The 20,935-nt window shown below is 49.0% G+C and overlaps 1 protein-coding gene across 1 annotated transcript in view; it reads right to left on the bottom strand.

Annotated features, from left to right (window-relative positions):
• The window catches only part of nav3 (neuron navigator 3), a 296,390-nt gene that overhangs the window by 45,835 nt on the left and 229,620 nt on the right, over window positions 1-20,935 (bottom strand). The window contains exons 16-24 of the mRNA XM_056275775.1: window positions 19,552-20,284; window positions 15,868-16,293; window positions 14,191-14,232; window positions 9,641-9,798; window positions 9,031-9,225; window positions 8,106-8,158; window positions 5,545-5,568; window positions 3,516-3,539; window positions 3,199-3,276 (exon numbers count right to left, since the gene is read on the bottom strand). Coding sequence (XP_056131750.1) covers window positions 3,199-3,276; window positions 3,516-3,539; window positions 5,545-5,568; window positions 8,106-8,158; window positions 9,031-9,225; window positions 9,641-9,798; window positions 14,191-14,232; window positions 15,868-16,293; window positions 19,552-20,284 — 1,733 coding nt within the window. The remainder of the gene's footprint in view (window positions 1-3,198; window positions 3,277-3,515; window positions 3,540-5,544; window positions 5,569-8,105; window positions 8,159-9,030; window positions 9,226-9,640; window positions 9,799-14,190; window positions 14,233-15,867; window positions 16,294-19,551; window positions 20,285-20,935) is intronic.

The raw sequence follows: 20,935 nt of genomic DNA, 5'->3' as shown, positions 1-20,935 counted from the left end.
CCTCTACTTCTGGAGAGGGGACGCAGCGTCCATGCTTCTGCACCCCAAGAGACAGAAAAAACACCGGGATCCTCATAGTGTCTACTGAAAGGCCCTTGGGATGAGACAGTGGTCCTCAACCAGGTCCTCAGGTACCAGCAGCACTGCTGGTTTTCTATTCTAGCAGCTAGGTCATTACATCAGGGATGTTCTACCCTGGAACAACAGCTTTCATCTGGTTTAAGTCTCTTCATGCCTATTTCAAAATACTGCTGGCACAACTTTCTTACCCCGTCAGCCTGCTGCTCACTTCAAGATCATGTACTTGTTTCAAGATATTTACTCTAAACAGAGACAGATTCTCGAAGTTCTCATAACAAGTCTTATAATCACGAAATAAGCACTCCCTCTTGAGACAAGTACTCCCTCTTGAAACAAGTACTCCCTCTTGAGACAAGTACCCCCTCTTGAGACAAGTACTCCCTCTTGAGACAAGTACTCCCTCTTGAAACAAGTACCCCCTCTTGAAACAAGCAAGAATATATCTGCCAGTGATACTTGATAAGTATCTTGATACTTGACAAGTGATTCTTGATAAGTATCTGGCTGCTCGCATCCAGTTTAAGACCCTGGTGCTAGCCTACCGGGCAGTGAAAGGAACAGCTCCTTCCTATCTCCAGGCCATGGTCAAGCCCTACACCCACGCCCGACCACTTCGCTCTGCTGCCTCGGGACGCCTGGTTGCCCCGTCGCTCAGAGGCCTCTGCTGCCGATCGACCCGGTCACGGCTCTGTTCTGTCCTGGCCCCACGGTGGTGGAATCAACTCCCCACTGATGTCAGGACAGAGGAGTCGCTGCACATCTTTCAGCGTACCATACTTGATAAGTATCGAGATACTTGATAAGTGGTACTTGATAAGTATCTTGACCCTTGATAAGCGGTACTTGATAAGCGATACTTGATAAGCGGTACTTGATAAGCGATACTTGATAAGTGATACTTGATAAGTTTAAATTTTTTTTTTGCAGTATTCTGTCTGACACACACACACACACACACACACACACACACACACACACACACACACACACACACACACACACACACACACACACACACAGAGTCCATACAAAATGGTGAGATGTTTGACTACATCTTGACTCCTGTATCTCAGAGGCCTCCTTGTTTGACTACATCTTGACTCCTGTATCTTAGAGGCCTCCTTGTTTGACTACATCTTGACTCCTGTATCTTAGAGGCCTCCTTGTTTGACTACATCTTGACTCCTGTATCTCAGAGGCCTCCTTATTTGACTAAATCTTGACTCCTGTCACCCAGACGCCTCCTTGTTTGACTACATCTTAACTCCTGTATCTCAGAGGCCTCCTTGTTTGACTACATCTTGACTCCTGTATCTCAGAGGCCTCCTTGTTTGACTACATCTTGACTCCTGTATCTCAGGGGCCTCCTTGTTTGACTACATCTTGACTCCTGTATCTCAGAGGCCTCTTTGTTTGACTACATCTTGACTCCTGTATCTCAGAGGCCTCCTTGTTTGACTACATCTTGACTCCTGTATCTTAGAAGCCTCCTTGTTTGACTACATCTTGACTCCTGTATCTTAGAGGCCTCCTTGTTTGACTACATCTTGACTCCTGTATCTCAGAGGCCTCCTTATTTGACTAAATCTTGACTCCTGTCACCCAGACGCCTCCTTGTTTGACTACATCTTGACTCCTGTATCTCAGGGGCCTCCTTGTTTGACTACATCTTGACTCCTGTATCTCAGAGGCCTCCTTGTTTGACTACATCTTGACTCCTGTATCTCAGAGGCCTCCTTGTTTGACTACATCTTGACTCCTGTATCTCAGGGGCCTCCTTGTTTGACTACATCTTGACTCCTGTATCTCAGAGGCCTCTTTGTTTGACTACATCTTGACTCCTGTATCTCAGAGGCCTCCTTGTTTGACTAAATCTTGACTCCTGTATCTCAGAGGCCTCCTTGTTTGACTACATCTTGACTCCTGTATCTCAGAGGCCTCCTTGTTTGACTACATCTTAACTCCTGTATCTCAGAGGCCTCCTTGTTTGACTACATCTTAACTCCTGTATCTCAGAGGCCTCCTTGTTTGACTACATCTTGACTCCTGTATCTCAGAGGCCTCCTTGTTTGACTACATCTTAACTCCTGTATCTCAGGGGCCTCCTTGTTTGACTACATCTTAACTCCTGTATCTCAGAGGCCTCCTTGTTTGACTACATCTTAACTCCTGTATCTCAGAGGCCTCCTTGTTTGACTACATCTTGACTCCTGTATCTCAGAGGCCTCCTTGTTTGACTACATCTTGACTCCTGTATCTCAGAGGCCTCCTTATTTGACTACATCTTGACTCCTGTCACCCAGACGCCTCCTTGTTTGACTACATCTTGACTCCTGTATCTCAGAGGCCTCCTTGTTTGACTACATCTTGACTCCTGTATCTCAGGGGCCTCCTTATTTGACTACATCTTGACTCCTGTCACCCAGAGGCCTCCTTGTTTGACTACACCTTGACTCCTGTATCTCAGGGGCCTCCTTGTTCTGTGCAGTTTTTCTGCTGTGGAGAACTTTGTGATAAGGGCGATGGACCTCCTGAAGGAGCCTGTCTGCCCCCACATGCCATCAGACAGCTGGTGAGGAGGGGATGTTATGAATGCAGGAGTCTAAAAGTCTCCTTCACAGCCTCATCTGGTGGTCGGGGTCTCTCTTTCCCTCTCTCTTTCCCTCACCCACGCATGGCGTCCTCACATCTGAACTCACTTATTCATCCGTCTCTCTCTCCTCCTCCATCGCCCTCGCTCTCTTCCTCAATCAGCTCTCCTCACCACGCCGCAGACAAGCTGTGTCATTTAGGCTTCTAACTCCAAACCTTTCCATTGATGGCAAACTCTTACAATCACACACACACACACACACACACACACACACACACACACACACACACACACACACACACACACACACACACACACACATGCCTTCAAATGCTCTCATGTCTGGGAGAGAAGGAATTAGTGGGCGACTCGCACATTTAAATTCCAAAGGCTTCCAAAAAAAAAAAACAAAAAAAAACAAAACAGACAGACGAGGCTGCTTCCAGGAGCCTCTTTGGCGGCGGGTTTAACATGCAAACGAGGTGGCGGCTTTCGACGCCGTCCTCTGTGGTAAACAAACTCACGTTGGCGGACAGCTGAGACGTCAGGGTGGCGACCTTCTCCTGAGAGGCGTCCAGCTCTCGGCGCAGCTTCCTGATTTGCTGTTTCCACGGATTGGAAAGAAAAAGAACAACAACCCGTCAGTTCACCTCTCGGGACAGAGACGAGGCAGCAGCAAAACCAACAAAAAAGCAGAATGGACAGAAAATAAAAACACTGCCTGCAGGTTAAAAGCCCCTTTTGGGCAACAGTGATGTAGAAGGCACACAGTTTAGCCTGGTGCTACAGTAATGCTGTGGGAAATTGTTGGGGTGAAATGTGAACAGAAAGGGGGGATTACCGTGGAATTTTGGACAGTTTGGCCCTTGATTGAAAAAAAAAACAAAAAACAGAAGGGAAGAAATTAACTTGAGGTTGTTTGTCTCCACCCAACAGCAAACGGAGAGACATTTACCATCACAGATGAGCTTCGCACTTTCCAGCTCAAAGCCCTCCCCCAACCTCCATCATATAGCGTCTACAGATGCCTGCCGTGGTTTGTGTCACATGACTCGATGTGCCGGGGGCGTCGGTTTGTGTCACATGACTCGATGTGCCGGGGGCGCCGGTTCGCACCGAGGACGCCGAAACCAGATTCAGAACATTCAGCATGCTCAACGCGCAGCGTTTGGATACGTTTAGTTGACTTTTTTTCTTCTTCGGTGACACCGACTGAACTGCCCTGGAGGCTGAAACACCACCCGTCCGGCACGCCAGGTCAGAGAAAACAAACACCGCCAGGCATTTTCAAATACTATTTGAGTAAAGCCGACGGAAACAAGAAAATGAAAATAAAATTGACCATGCACCTCGGGATTCAAAGATTATAAAGATGACAAACCATCAAGTGATAAAACTGCACACACACACACACACACACACACACACACACACACACACACACACACACACACACTCTGTGTTAAAGTATGACTCTAAATGTCACCAAACAGGAAGTCTTGTTTGGTTCTTTATGATAATCTCATTCAGATGAGGTGTTTCAGCTGTAGTTTGTCCCATGTTGGTCAATCAATCAATCAATCAATCAATCAATCAACAATTAAATAAATAAATGTTGGTGAATAAACAGCAACGCCAGTTCTGGGCTGAACAGCTCAAACATGGCCGTCCTTACTTTGACTGACATGTGACTAAATAATCTGTCCATATGGTGACTGGACGGATTAACGTCTAGTAACAGAGCTCCTGCTGACGGCTGACCTGACTGGCCACCCATTAACCAATCACAACCGCCCCCATGCTAAAGGGGCAGACCCTTCTGCTGATGCTGTTATGATTGGCTGTATGCAGGATTTGTGAGCCATGTTTTACTAAATGCAACCTAATCTGCAGTCAGTACACTGATGCAGATTCAATCTTCATTAAAGCCACAACAAGAAAAATCATTTTACTGTTTTAATGCACTGAAATACAGAAAATAATTTGCACTGCTCGGTGTGAATTAGTCCAAAACTGGGTTTGTAATCAGGTGCATAAGCTAAACCATATGATGAAAAAAAAAAATTTACTTGCACACTGATATTAAACTAAGGGAATGTCCACACTGAGATTCAGCGATGCCAAAAAATGATTTAATGAAATAAACTTGCAAATAACAGGCCTGTCGGGACACTTGACCGGCGTGATTTTTGATCAGGACTGTCAAAGGCTGATGACGGCCTGGAGTTGCTGGTTTTGAGTCCTGGGAAAGCTCGAAAAATCTGCTCCACGTGAGCAAATATTCAGTTTTCCATAACACAAACGACACCCAGCTGCCCCGAGGGCCCGGACACACCAGGCCGTCGGCCAGTGTCGGACGGTCGGTGAGCGTCTGTGACCCGCACCGTCGGAACTAGTCGGACCCGTCAGCAGGTTTTCAGCTGATTCAGCATGTTGAATGGGCGGAGCCCGTCGGTGAGAGAGATCACTCTGATTGGCTGTTCAGCTTAGCGAATCGGCGCAAGACATACATGTTAGTTGGCTGTGGGCTGTCGTCTTGGCGGTGTGTTCAAGTGCTATGTTCTGGCCCAGACGGCAGGCGACGTGAGGCGATGCAACAGTCGGCCTCCGTCGCCGCTAGTTGGGTTGGTGTGTCTGGGCCCTTAAGCAAGGCACTGAACCCCCAAATACATTTTGAAGATGCCCAGTCACCAAAGTTAGTCGACTGTGGTGGTGCTGGTCAGCTCCCAGCTGAAACCCTGCAGAACTGTGCAACTATGAAGCAAGGCACTGCTAAAATAAACTCATTCAATGATTCACATACCAACAAACACACACACACACACACACACACACACACACACGACTTCACTTTATCAGAACATGCTTACCTCAGAATGTGCTTTCTCCTCCGTCTGTAGAGAGAAACGACACGTTATTAAAGAACGAAACAACAGACCACTAACGACTAGAACAGATGTCACATCCAAACAGCTGCTATCCAGGATATAGCCATGGACACCTACAACACATATCCTGCTTACTACAAGTTGTACTGCGTTTACACTGCCCATCTGCTACGTCCCTGAACTGTTCCTGACATTCCTCCCTGTTTGCCGTGTTGGGAATAAAGGGAAACTTATATTTTCTACATTTGAAGCATCACTTAAAACTTAAAATCTTTAGTGCAGAAACAAACGGTACTTAGTTATGAAGGACTTGATTATGGAAGTACTACATTCACTAAAGAATATGCTGGTGATCACATCACTTGGAAAAGGCATCAGATAAAAACATTTCTAACGCCAGAGGATGTGAGGCATTAACCACACAGCACGTCCACCACCAATCATAACTAACAGGGGTGTAAAGGCCCGGGGGGTAAATAGTTGGACGTTTTTCATTCGTTCAAAGCCGAGTTTCATCCGGGCTGACGGGAGACGGCCTGAATCAATTCTTCCCCCAGAACCAATCTGAGGACCAGCTGGAGCCCAACTGGCGGCGTGTCCCACCAAGTCACGTCTGCCAAATCAAGTCTGGATGCACAAAGCCACAGACTTTTTTTTCCTTTTTTTTACTTTGTGAGAGCAGGAGGGAGGTTCAGCAGCAGGAGGAAGACTGGGGGGTGTTTAACAAATATATACATCTTGAGAAATAAATACCACCTGAAGGTCAGAGTCCCACGGTTCTGGTGTATTTCCTGTCTCAGTCCTTCTGTGTGTCATCATACACACGCCGTACTTCCTTTACCTGCCATCCTCAAGCTGTCCACCAGATGTCCTCGGACTTTCCCTCCTTCCCCCAGCTACACATCTGTTCCCATTTACCATCAGTCCTGCAGTTACCTGGCCTCCTCCGCCCACTCCTCACCTGACACCCAGTCAGCCCCGCCCTGCTTACACCTCCACCTCCATCGCTCGTTGCCAGGGTGTTGAGCGGCCATGTTGAGCTCTTTAGCTGCTGTTCTGTTTATCTGAGGTCACCTGCCTGTTCTGAACCTTGCCTGTTATTGGACTTGTGATTCTTGCTCCTTGTCAGATTTGTCTGGATGGCCTTTTTCTGGTTTTGACCCTTGCCCGCCTCACTGTCCCCGTAAGCCTTTGCACCATCATTTTGTGTATTGAATCACTGAACTGAATCAGTCATCTGTGAACTTCCTCCATCAGCTTTGTGTAAAGAAGGATAATTCTGTTGAACTCCTTTATGGGTATCCCTCGCCTGTTCATCTGTTTAACTGCTGCTTGTGATCTTCCCTGAACCCGAGCCGGTCGCTTTGTTGACATAGCCTCTTTAATTCTCCAGTTCGCACACCAACGCAGTCTTAATTATCTACACAACTGGCCCGATAAAGGACTATTCCCTCCTTCATTCTTCAAGTCTGTCTACTCTGACTGACTTGTGGCCTGTCTGAATAGGATGACTCATGTATCACATCTATAATAAAACTTCTCTTTTGATGAGCTATGCTGGAACCCAGTCTTTCTCTCCTGTGTCTGGTAGACTTGGTTTCCGTCTATGCTGGTCGTCACGGTCCAGTCGCTTACAAACGGCCTTTAAATCCTCCGGCGTGTCCTCGCCTTTGGTGGCTATGACTTGGTAAAGGATTACATTGCTTGGTGCATGGCAGTCGGCTGACGCTAGCTTTCTCAATACCGAACAGGGGGCGTCCGGGTGGTGTGGCAGTCTATTCCATTGCCTAGCAACACGGGGATTGCAGGTTCAAATCTCCACTACCTTCGGCTTGGTCGGGCATCCCTACAGACACAATTGGCCGTCTCTGCAAGTAGGAAGCCGGATGTAGGTATGTGTCCTGGTTGCTGCACTAGCGCCTCCTCTGGTCGGTCGGGGCGCCTATTCGGGGGGGGGGGGGACTGGGGGGAATAGCGTGATTCTCCCACGTGCTACGTTCCCCCTAAAACTCCTCACCGTCAGGTGAAAAGAAGTGGCTGGAGACTCCACATGTATCGGAGGAGACGTGGTAGTCTGCAGCCCTCCCCGGATTGGTAGGGGGGTGGAGCAGAGACCGGGATGACTCGGAAGAGTGGGGTAATTGGCCAAGTACAATTGGGAAGAAAAAGGGGTAAACATTTCCAAAAAACAAAAAGAGATGATGCCCCTTTGTAAGCAACAGTACACATTCAGCCACGGACTGCACAGGAAGCAACCATCTTCGGAAAGACGGCATTTTCAGATGGTACCTCAGACAGTAACTTAAGAACAACACTCAGTCCACTTCTAAAACAGGATGCCGCCCTGACTAGAGTTTCCTCTGCCAGCCTGTGAAGAGCCAGTTAATACCAGACCACCTGCAGTCAGATCCCACACGCACAGAGATGCTAACAGCTGCGGCTAACACCGTGTCCAGCCGGACTACACTGCAACATACTGGTTTGAACAGGCTTCATCCCAGTCTGTAAGCTGCAATGGGGAGAAAAGACCAGCAGCTACTTACCGCAGAATACAGTGAGGAGGTGCTGGACACCAGCGACAGCGACGACCCATGGACTGCAGAGACACAACAAAAATGATGACTTTTTAAAAAGGTTTCTGATGTTTTTTGCTTCATGATAAGTGGAGCATAATTAACCACAATGCCGCATAACTTCTCCACACCCCCCTGCCTTTGTTACTGCTTCTGCACAAGTTAACGGAGGCAGCAGGACAGCCCAGAGTTTAGACCAGGAAAATGCTGTACTGCACAATCATGTCAGCCACCAGCTGTGTTAGTCAATGATGCACAAACACTAAAAAACGATCTCAATGTCATATCAAGCTCTTCTGAGCATGACCTTTGACCTCCTATGAATGCTTTAACCCCGAAATTAGGGGTCGAGATACGCCAATTCCATTTTCTGTGTGACTGAACAGGGTTGTGTGCGTGTGAAGAGGTATTGCAGAGAGACTGAGGGTGAAGTCTACAACACATTTCATCTGTTGTGTAATCCCTCTGAAACATCTCCTCTTGCCCTGCATCGTCTCCTGAAAGTGTTCTGGTTGTGTAAAACATCTCCACAGGTGTCTGGAGAACTGTTTTTAGGACATCTGGCTCATTTATGGAGCATTATGCATTAGAAGTGTGAAGATGTTGTCGGGAGGGCGAAAGTGTGTATGTGTTGTTGTAGGTGTCTTTGGGTGTGTGTGTGTGTGTGTGTGCAAGCAAACTCACTTGTTTGTAGAAATCTAGATCTTTTGTGAAACCCTTCTCTTTGTGTGTGGGTGTGTGTGTGTGTGTAAACATGTGTGTATCTGTTTGCGTTTTTGTCCGGGTGTATGTTTACTATGTGTTGTGTTTGCCTCTGTGTGTGTCTGCATATATGTGTGTATCTGTTTTTGTTTCTGTCTATGAGTGAGGGTGTGTGTGCGTGAGTGTGTCCTACCTTCATCAGTGCTGTCCCGGAAGGATCCCGAACGACTGATGGCTCGTGGGCGGTCCTCCAGGGAGGTGGCACTGCCCCCTAGTGGGTGGCCTTCGCCATACAGCTCAAAGGAGTCCTGGGCTGGGATGCTGTTGGAACGGCTCATACTGGCGCTCCCCGGTGGCAGGTTGTACTGACTGATGTTCGTGGGGCTCACTGGGCGGAGATAAGAACATGCAAAGACACATAGGCGGAGCAAGTCCAGTCAGAAAACTGACCTCAGCCCCGTATTCACCATCCACCAATCACAACCGCCCTTACTAAAGGGGCGGGGCTCTTGAACAAACAGGTAGAATCAGAAGTGGCTCATTTGGTCCAAGAGGAATATTTGCCTGTGTGTAACTGACCTGTGTATAATGACTGTACATGTACATTAATCAGGCATGCAGGTGTCAAGCTTCAGATATTCTCTGAAACAACTCCTCCAACATAACTCGTTGATATTCTCCTTTAAACACCAAAGTCAAACTTCTTTTCAAGACCAAACTTACCAGAACAAACCAAACCTTCCTGACTGAAATAACCATAATAACTATAACAGAGACGGTACATGTGTGTTGAAACAACTTACGCAGGTTGGAGTAGTGGTATTTGCCCGCAGCGGTGCAGGAAGCTCCGGAGGGCGACAGCGGCGAGTGGCTGCCCGTGTCCTGCAGCCCGCCGGTGGAGTGAGACCTCAGCCATTCCTTCCCTTCATCGTGGGACGTCTGTCTGTTGGAGGCCTGGTACCTGCAGGGACCACACAGCCAGTCAGCTCTGTCTTAAATCTGGCCTTCTCCTTACTCATCAGTCATGTCCAAGAACTGATGGACAGTAATGACTGACGTAGCAATCCGCCAATCAGCCTTTAGCAATGGTCTCTACTTCTTCCACGATCAAACACTCCACTAAGCAACATTTGACAGATAATTTCATATTATGTAATAATTTATGACAATATTATATGGCAATTTGACTGTTATACTGAGCTATGTAGTGCTCCAAGATGCCAGTTGCTAAGAATTTATCTGCTAATAACTGACTTTCTTGTTAGTCACTTGGGATAAGTGTCTGCTGGATGAGTAAATACAAATGTAAATACTCAGATAGATATTACACCAATAACGACAAGTAGGGAAATGTTGAAAAGGTATTCTCGGGTAGACTGTAAAACAGATTTACAGTTATCCCAGGTTTCTTTACTACGCTGACGGACACAAGTGTAACAAAAGGAGGCGGCAGTCGGGTCAATTTTGTAAACAGGTGTGCTGACAATATTCAGTAAAGTTTTTTGGTTAGTGCCACAAAAAAAAAAAGGTGGACATTGTTTATTTCACAATATGCCAACAGAGTTTATTATAGCAACTACTGACCAAGCTTGTATGCACACAAAAGAATGCAACTTTTATTGCAACTAACGCAATAAAAGCCCCGTGTACACCTTCTGACGAGCTAGTATGAGGCCGGTGTGACCATACAGAGACCAGTCACAACATGTACAGACTTCTAATAAGTGGGATCACGTTGAGCGGTTCGTCATCTGCATACACAGTCACGTGGCCCTGTCAGGAGAACTGAGCTCAAAAGAGATCAACTTCGGGATATTTACGCTGAACATATATTTGACTTGATTTGGAGATACTTTATTAATCCCTGTGGGCAAAATGTTCTCTGCATGTAATCCATCCTAGCTATGTAGCTAGGAGCAGTGGGCAGCCATCATGCAGCACCCGGGGACCAACTCCAGTTCTTCTTCCCATTGCCTTGCTCAGGGGCACAGACAGGAGTATTAACCCTAACATGCATGTCTTTGTGACGGTGGGGGAAACCGGAGCACCCGGAGAAAACCCACAACAGACATGGGGAGACCATGCAAACTCCACACAGAGGACGACCTGGGATGACCCCAACGTTGGATAAGCCCGGGGTTCGAACCCAAGGCCTTCTTGCTGTGAGGCGACAACGCTAACCACTGGGCCACCGTGCCGCCTTTATTAAGGTACATGGACTTTTTTAAAGTTTTTTTTGGATTACACGATGTGACTGGATTGTATGGGCACAAAGCACTTTACATAATTATGTAAATAAACGCATTACTGCCTTAGGTGGAGGACTGGCAGTATTTGCATTAAATGTGTGCATGTAAAGCTAGTCATCAGAAGACACTGAACAGTGTTGGCTCAACACCTGATGACACAAAGCAACCAGGTCATGTGATGCAATGTCATGTTATGATATACTGTGGTCATGTGACTCCGTAAACATGGATAAATCATGTATGTAGAAGAGATGAATGCATGCAACTGCATCCATATACTGTGCAGAGCAAACACGTACATGTACACACACACACACACACACACACACACACACACACACACACACGAATCAAAGCCTTGTTTATTAGATGACAGGATTCATTTGAAGATGTTTTGGAGAATAATAAGTGAGAAGTTCATCGTTCATCATCTGCAAACTGGACACAACAGCAGCCGGGTTATTCCTCTACAAACACAACAAGCCAGGAGCATAACGGAGCGTGTTAAATTGGCGTCCGAGCGGCGTGTCCTGTTACCAAAGCTGACAAGTACACTGACCTTCCCTCCGCCTTTTTTTTTGCTGCTCTAAAAAAAACGGCCCGAGCAGCAGGAGGCCTCCCTTATCGGTCGGGCCTGAAAGGCAGCCATATTTAATCCACATCCGACGATAATTGCGTTTACGTTCATCCCCTTTTTAGTGCCGGCGCCCCCATTTCTAAGCCTGTCACATCTGACCTGGCTCCACTTCTGCATGCTGGCCTGCTCACGTTCTCTGCACACGAGAGTGTGAAGAAGTTATGTGAGACAGACACAGCAGAGTTGAAATGGTAGAATTAAACGCCCACAGAAAAGAGAGCGAGAGAGAGAGAGAGAGAGACGGGGAAGAGAGAGCGAGAGAGGATGGGGAGGGGGAGAAGGAGAGGGGAGGAGAGATGAGAGAGGGCGAGAGAGAGACAGAGGGAGCGAGAGAAGGGGTAGAGAGAGAGACGAGAGACAGGGGGAGGCAGAGACAGACATAGAGAGAGTGGGGGGGATGACAGCAAGAGAGGGGGAGAGAAAGGGGGAGAGACAGAGAGAGACAGTGAGAAGACATATCTCAGAGTCATAATTTGACTCCGTGTGTCACGCATACAAAATAAGGATATTTAACACATGAGCGAGACCAATTCAGCTTGTCTGCATGGCTGGATGGTCAGCGACTGGTTTCAAACACCTCTGGTGAGGGAAAAACAGGGGCCGGGCGAAACGAAATTACTGACCAATTTTAGACGAGAACAGAAGGGCATAAAATCTTCTGCTAGGAAAGTCACCGAGAGGAAGAAACCCAAGGTTTCAAACGTGACGTCCATCACCTCCACCCCTCTCAGCAACGGAGATTCTAAACCGACGGTCTCCAACCCCGTGTCCCTCCTGCAGAGGAGAATGCTCCCTCAGGAGTGAGTGTTATCTGCAGGAGCGGCAGGTTTTACTGGCGTTGTGACGACAGTTTCACACCGGTGTGCGTGGTTACTCCTGACTGCAGCTCGTCTCTTCAGCAGTGACATCGCTTGTTTAGAGTCCTCCACCCCGTAGGACGCTGAGCGCGCTACACTGGGAGACAATGTAGGTGTTGTTGTGCTGGAACCACTTTTTGTTAAAATGACACAATAACGGGGCATCCGGGTGGCGTGGCGGTCTATTCCGTCGCCTACCAACATGGAGATCACTGGTTCGAATCCCTGTGTTACCTCCGGCTTGGTCGGGCGTCCCTACGGACACAATTGGCCGTGTCTGTGGGTGGGAAGCCAGATGTGGGTATGTGTCCTGGTCGCTGCACTACCACCTCTTCAGGGGGGGGGGGGACTGGGGGGGAATAGCATGATCCCTCCACACACTACAGCCCCACAGGTGAAAATAAGCGGCTGGTGACTCCACATGTATGGGAGGAGACATGTGGTAGTCTGCAGCCCTCCCCGGATCAGTAGAGGAGGTGCAGCAGAGACCGGGACGGCTCGGAAGAGCGGGGTAATTGACCAAGTACAATTAGGGGCAAAAAAGGGGGAAAATATTAAAAAAAAACATTACATGATAACATAGAATGGATTTTTTTACCCCCCCCCCCCCCCACACACACTTTTCTCCTCAATGGTACTTGGTCAATTACCCCACACTTCCGAGCCGTCCCGGTCTCTGCTCCACCCCCTCTGCTGATCCAGGGAGGGCTGCAGACTACCACATGCCTCCTCCCATACATGTGGAGTCACCAGCCGCTTCTTTTCACCTGACAGTGAGGAGTTTCACCAGGGGGACGTAGCGCGTGGGAGGATCACGCTATTCCCCCCAGTCCCCCCTCCCCCCCCGAAGAGGCGGTAGTGCAGCGACCAGGACACATACCCACATCCGGCTTCCCACCCGCAGACATGGCCAATTGTGTCTGTAGGGACGCCCGACCAAGCCGAAGGTAAGACGGGGGTTCGAACCGGCGATGTCCGTGTTGGTAGGCAACGGGATAGACCGCCACGCCACCCGGACGCCTGAATGGATCATTTTAAACGTGCGACGTGACTGATTCATCGTTAAGATCCACCATGTGAAATGGACAGAGCTCTGAAAGCAGGAGGCGGCTGTGTGTGTGTGTGGGTCTGTCGCCTCTCATCAGTCATGTGACTGCTTCAGAGTCGCTGCAACGCCACAACACAACTTCTCCGCAGGCCCGCAGGCCCGCAGGCCCTGTCTCCTGTTGTGAATTAACACGAGTACTGACGAAGTGAATCTGTGTTACACGTCCTCCATCAAGGGTACCGGGCTGCTCGCATCTTACAGGAAGTGGAGCGCTTCCTGAGCCCTGACTGGTGGATCGCTGCGTCAGTCACTATTTTGCATATAATGAGTTATTATAGTGATGGAAACGTGGCCGCTGTTCTGGCTGAACACTTCTCCCCGTGAACAAGATGAGAGTAAGAATAGGATGAACACGCACACACACACACACACACACACACACACACATACACACACACACACAATATCAGCTGATCTGTATATGTGCACGTGCATACATAAGGCGTGAATGAGTGGTGGAGAAAAAAAGATGAGTGAAGATGAAGATGAAGATGAAGAGTACCTCAGTCCCTTTTTGGGGAGCGTGTTTCTGTCAAGGGTCATGCTGTTAAAAACACAGAGGACGAGTCAATCACACAAACACCAAAAAACTGTCTTTGAATGTTGCTGTTTCTCTTTTGATTCCATAAATGACCTCAGAGAAACACACACACACACACACACACACACACACACACACACACACACACACACACACACAGGTAATGCATGAGGAGAACATTAATGCATCATAACATGCTTTATACTTACTGATCACGTCTGATTATGTGATTAGTTTGCTTAACATGTTCTTTTACTCTTGACCTGTTTGTGTCTCTGTGGGGGGGGGGGGTTGGGGTGGGGTGGGGGGGGGGTGAGGGAGTTATGGGGTATATTTTCTTTTCTCTGTCGACCTCGTCCTGTCGCTATGAGGCAGAACCATCCGTTAACAGGGAGGTGAGCTGGGCTCTGAAGAACACTGTGGATGTTCTGTTTGATTATGTTTCCTCACAGCTCACGTCGTCCACAGGGAGGCGTCATCCCCTCCGTCATCCACCCTCTTCTTCACACTGGACACACAGCTACAGACTCTCATCTAGGCTTCCCTGTAATTAGTGGAGGACGAATCCACAATCCTCCTTCAGTGTAAAAACACACTCCGGGTAGTGTGGTGGTCTATTCCGTTGCCTACCAGCAGGGGGATCGCCGGTTCGAATCCCTGTGTTACCTCCGGCTTGGTTGGACGTCCCTACAGACACAATTGGCCGTCTGCGGGTGGGAAGCTGGATGTGGGCATATGTCCTGCTCGTCGCACTAGCGCCTCCGCTGGTCGGTCGGGGCGCCTGTTGGGGGGGGGGACTGGGGGGAATAGCGTGATCCTCCCACGCGCTACGTCCCCCTGGTGAAACTCCTCACTGTCAGGTGAAAAGAAGCGGCTGGTGACTCCACATGTATGGGAGGAGGCATGTGGTAGTCTGCAGCCCTCCCCGGATCAGCAGAGGGGGTAAGTGGTTTGGATAATGGATGGATGGATGTTTTGCTTTGTCGTGGTGGAGCGCCTCCTGCTGGTAATGTCTTGTAGGCTGTGTAGTAGGAAGCAACACCATAACCACCAGTGAAAGTAAGCGGTAAATGGACTCTGCATTTATAAAGAGCTTTTCTGGTCCACCGACCACTCCAAGTGCTTTACAGTGGATGCCCCACATTCACACACTGATTGTGGAGGCTGCCATGCAAGGCGCCGACCTGCTCATCAGGAGCAGCTAAGGGTTCAGTGTATTGCTCAAGGACACACTGACACGCTCTCTGCAGGAGCCGGGGGATCGAACCAGCGACCTTCTGATTACTAGATGACCCACTCTACCTGCTGAGCCACGCTGCCCTCAGTAAAGTTTCAGAATAACCTCTTGAATTCACAATAACAGACTGCTGTAGTGTCCTGCTAGCCCCGTCTGGGCCGTGGAGCGTGTTCTCACGCTGCAGGAGGATTGTGGATTTGTCCTTGACTACGCTGAAGTGCAGAGGACTCGCTGGCCTGTGTGTCCAGTGTGAAGAAAAGGATGGATGTGAAAATAAAACCTACCTATGGACTACATGAGCTGTGAGAGTAACATATAGATGAGCTTCGAAAAAAGCCAAACTGTTCCTTTAAAGTGCTGTGAGACAAGTTGGTTGTGTCCTAGTGGCGGTCGGTACTCACCCCTCGGACAGGGTGGACTTGACGCTGCCGGTCCGTGTGACCTTTGGCCCGTGGTGGCCCAGCGGCAGGTCAATGGACTCGGAGCTGGTGTGGAGGCTCATCATGCTTTGGCAGCTCAGCGTATCCTTGCTGCCCGCTGATGAGCTGCAAGCGGGCCACGGCCGGGCATTGGAGGGGAGGGAGAGGCCCGAGGCCGGGCTGGAGGCGGGCGAGTCGGTGCACAGGTCCGGCGTTTTCCCATAAAGCGGGCTGCTGCCGCCGCTCATGCAGCTGGCACTGCCCAGGCTGCCAGTGCCAGAGGAGGGGGAGTCCAGGCTTGCCTGCCGTGCCAGTGTGCCATGTGGGCTTCCCAGTGCTGATGGACACTTACCCGAGTCCGGCGTACCCGGGGAGCTGGCCTTGCTGCTGGCTTTGGTACCAAATAATCTGAGGAGGGGTAGAGAGGTGGTTGCTGTCACTCTAAGATGCTCTGGAGAATCTGGAAAACGACTGGCAAACTCTTGTGACTAAGGACCCAATTCAAAATGGCAGCTTTGTTAAGATGACTTACCTGATGACATTACTGATTTACTGCTGAGACAATTCAACTGAGGCCATACTGCCCCTCCACCTCATTACCCCATCTCACTTCTTTCATGATGTCATTACCGTGAACCTCTTCTACACTGGGATCGAACATGACCTCACACTGAGGATCTTGTCCCACTTCTTGTGTAATCCTCTCTCACTGTGCCGTAACACTGGAGATGCTGTCAAGTCTTTTCGTGATGCTTTTTGATGTAAAAAACTATAATTATTCATTAAAAAAGGAACCTTATTATGCTGTGGGTTTGACCTCAGGGGTTGCGTTAACGACCAATCTCCTCACCAGATTTTAAAAGAGCTTTGATGGATAATTCCAAACACTCTTCCTCATTCTGATGGACTCCAGCACAAGGGATCGGCTTTGCTGGCTTTTTGAGAAAACTCTGACTTTTATTTTTTGGGGGGATTCCCCCCCCCCTTTTCCCCAACTGCATCCAGCCAACTACCCCACTTTTCCGGTCTCTGCTCCACACTCTCTGCTGATCCGGGGAGGGCTGCAGACTACCACGTCTCCTCCCATACATGTGGAGTCACCAGCCGCTTCTTTTCACCTGACAGTGAGGAGTTTCACCAGGGGGACGTAGCGCATGGGAGGATCACGCTATTCCCCCCAGTTCCCCCCCCCACCCCGGATGTGGGTATGTGTGCTGGTTGCTGCACTTGTGCCTCCTCTGGTTTGTTGAGGCACCTGTTCGGGGGGGGGGGGAATAGCGTGATCCCCCCACACGCTACGTCCCCCTGGTGAAACTCCTCACTGTCAGGTGAAAAGAAGCGGCTGGTGACTCCACATGTATTGGAGGAGGCATGTGGTGGTCTGCAGCCCTCCCCGGATCGGCAGAGGGGGTGGAGCAGAGACCAGGACAGCTTGGAAGAGTGGGGTAACTGGCTGGATACAATTGGGGAGAAAAAAGGGGGGAAAAGATGTAAAAAACAAAAAAACAAAAAAAAAGCACGTTGGCCATTCAAGCCGTGTGTTTGCTGACTGTAAAGCAGTCTCACTCTATCATCGCACTTCCACACAAATCTGTCGTTCTATCCCTCCTGCTCTCCAGAGACCACTTTAGAGGAAGAAGGAGAAGAAGAAGAAGAAGAAGAAGAAGAAGAAGAAGGAGTCGGCAGATAAACACCTTGACAGATCACACGGGTGTTCCTAACGAGTTAGGAAATTGGTGGCGCTCTTGTTTCCTGTCAGTTCTAATCAACTCGGGCAAGTTAAACCTGCCAGCCCTGAATGAGAAGCCATCAGATCTTCACTTCCACACGGTGAAGACATGCTTCTCATGCGGCGGGTAATCCTAAGCACGGGGAAGTGATTCCTGAAACGACACCCTGCCGCTGTGCAGCTCAGTAAACTTGGAGTAACTTTTGGTTTCTATGCCAGTGCAGAAATACGATTCATCTAGTGTCAAATATTCATTTTCTGCGTCTAACGTCTCTAAAAATGGCAGAGATGAGTTTCTTCCAACCAAACTGAAAGCAAGCTGAGACTCTGCCTGTTAAGCAGACATCGCTGACAAAAATAAAAACACTATCTGTTAAGACTCGGGGAGCGAGGAAGACGGTACTGTACATCACAAACAGCACTTCATTATCCCGAGAAGGAAGTTCTCCAAGTCTGGATGGAAAACACTGCAATGATGAAGGATGGAATTTAATCCCTGCAGTGCTGATATAAATGGATCGCAGATGTCAGTTGAGCGTAACTTCGGTTTAACCCTTTAAAGGAAGACCTAAACCTCTTGAAGATCCAGTCCTCTTGAAGATCCAGTCCAATGAAAACCATGTTTTCTAATCATAGTTTATTTTCTAACAGAGGGTTTGTTAATGTTAAGTTACTCAAAGTATTAGAACTGCAGGGCGTCAGGGTAGCATGTGGTCTAGTCCATGGCCCACCAACACGGGGATCTCCGGTTCGAACCCCCATTATTACCGCTGGCTTGGTCCGGCGTCCCCATGGATACGATTGGCCATGTCTGCAAGTGGGAAGCTGGATGTGGGTATGTGTCCTGGTCACTGCACTAGCGCCTCCTCTGGTCGGTACAGGTGCCTGTTCAGGGGGGAGGGGGGACTGGGGGGAATAGCATGATCCTCCCACACGCTATGGCCCCCTGGCGAAACTCCTCACTGTCAGGTGAAAAGAAGTGGCTGGCAATTCCACATGTAGCGGAGGAGGCCTGTGGTAGTCTGCAGCCCTCCCCGGATCGGCAGAGGGGGTGGAGCAGAGACCGGGACGGCTCGGAAGAGAGTGGGGTAATTGGCCAAGTACAATTGGGGAGAAAAGGGGGGAAAAATACTCTAATTTGATTGGACGTTCAATGAATTATCATCGTGAGTTGGTCTGTTTCTGAATCGTTGCCTAGCAACTTCATGCATATTAGTGAGCTAGCTAGCTATCAGTAGGTATTGTTTTTACTGCGATTCCGCGATAATGGTGTAACGAAGACTCGTCTTCACGCTGGTTTTGTTCTTTTACATTGAACCAAACAAAGGCAGCATAATCGCACCCTAGTGTGTGATTTTACATATTATGCTGGCGTTCTGCAAGCAGCGGCGTCACGATGTGTAACACAACAGCGTCAGCTGTTCCGTCCTGCCGGCTGTCCCTTTTACACAGACGTCGATTCGGCTTTGTGACTCCCTCTGCTGCCGGCTTAATGCCGGAAGAACAATGATCCCACATTCCGTCTTTGTACCTTTTACACAAACGGCGAGGCGGCTTAATGGTGCAACGTTCCCGCCTTGAAAACGCTGTGTAAAAAGCCCCAAGTAAAAACTCTTGTGAGAATTCAACCTGCTAGGAAGTGGCTGTGTTCAGAGAGGGGGGTGCTAAAACAGTTCAAACAAATCAAATGATACTTCTGAAAAGGAAAAAAATGACACCCCTAACATCAATATTATACAATAAATCTCGTCTGACTGAATTAAAATCGTTGGACTGAATTTTTAACGCACTTGAAGTCATACAGTTCTACCAGCTTGTGTTATTCCCAACACAATGAATTTATGTTGACTGACAGAATTCAATGTATGATGAAATAAAGAACATGAGGTGGGGACAGTGACACAAGAGAAGTCGTCGGTGTGTTTTGCGTATCTGACCTGCGGAAGGTGGGTGATGCGATGTCGGGGTACTTGGAGCCAGGCTGTCTTAGTCCGGACTGACCCGCTGAACAGGAGGTTGGGCTGGACTTTGGGGAGGTGGACAGCACCCCCACTGCTGGGTCCTGGTCTGACACTGCCCCCTTCTCTTTGTCTGTCTGGTTGACAGTGATGGGGCTGGAGCGGTCCGAGCCCACCTTCCCGGCCTCCCGCCGCTTGGCCCCGGCCGGAGTTGCTGCCCCGCCGACCGACTTGCCGCTGACATTGGAGTCGATGCTGCTGGAGCTTGACCGGTGCCCACTGCGCCCTGCCGCCGCCCCGCTGGAGGACTTAGCTGGCCTGGGCAGGGAGCGGTACTGCAGGGGCACTTTGGAGCCTCCACAGCCCAGCAGGATACCATCGTCTTGGGGCTGCGAGCCATCTAGGCTGGTCTTGCGGACTCCGCTCAGGCCAGGGCCTTTCCCAAGGGCAGCCGAGGACTTGGGCACTTTGCCCAGGGTGGCAGAGCCGCTCGTCAGGGAGGCTCCGCTGGAGGTGATAAGGGTGCCGGTAGGGCCCGGGATCTTCTTGTAGCCGAAGGAGCCAGCAGTGGGTGGGCGGGCGATTCCAGAAGGCGGCTTCTTGCCTTCATCGCCGCTGCTCTTGCCAGCATCTGAGGGCGAGCGCTGGATGCTCGCTGAGCTCTTAGACGGGGCCTTGCCCTTCTCAGAGGCCTTGGCATCGTCTGTTTTTCCTGTCAAGTGGAATAAAGCACCAATTAGTGAAAACCTTCCAGATTGGAGAAGCTGCTCTCATCTATTCTCATACACTGACATGTCTCCGGATAGAAAGCATCAGATTACTGCACATTCTGGACAACAGCCAGGAACCGATCTCTGCTTTTTCTCACTGAAACCATTCAATCTGCTGATCTGCCAAAAATCCTGGGAGTGACAGCAAAGTCTCTGCGGTCAGGTTTTAGCGACTACAACAGGGAATACAACCCCAAAAACCAAAATATGTCAAGAGGCGCCAGTTGCATTGTAATTCATCTCAGCCATCGCCCAGATTGAATGAATGTGAAGAAGATCTGACTGATGCTGCAGAGTCACCTTGGTAAACCTAACTGAAGACCTCATACAGCTACACTAGATATTCATCATCTGAAAGAAAACAGACGGCTGCTCTTATAAAAAAAAAAAAAAAAAAAAAACTGTTTGCGTGAAACAAAACATGTTTTGATTTAATTAAAAATCTGAAAGGCTTCTTTTGATATTTGCTTACAAACTGTCTTCTTTTGTCAAGACTGTAGATTGCGAAACTTGCTCTTGGAGTTAAATGTAACTCCATGGTCACAATACACAACATAACACATCAACGATACATTCATTCTCCCACAAATTAA

This window comes from Lampris incognitus, chromosome 3, assembly GCF_029633865.1.
Source record: "Lampris incognitus isolate fLamInc1 chromosome 3, fLamInc1.hap2, whole genome shotgun sequence".
NCBI lineage: Eukaryota > Metazoa > Chordata > Actinopteri > Lampriformes > Lampridae > Lampris > Lampris incognitus.
This window is presented reverse-complemented; position numbering and strand designations above follow the sequence as displayed.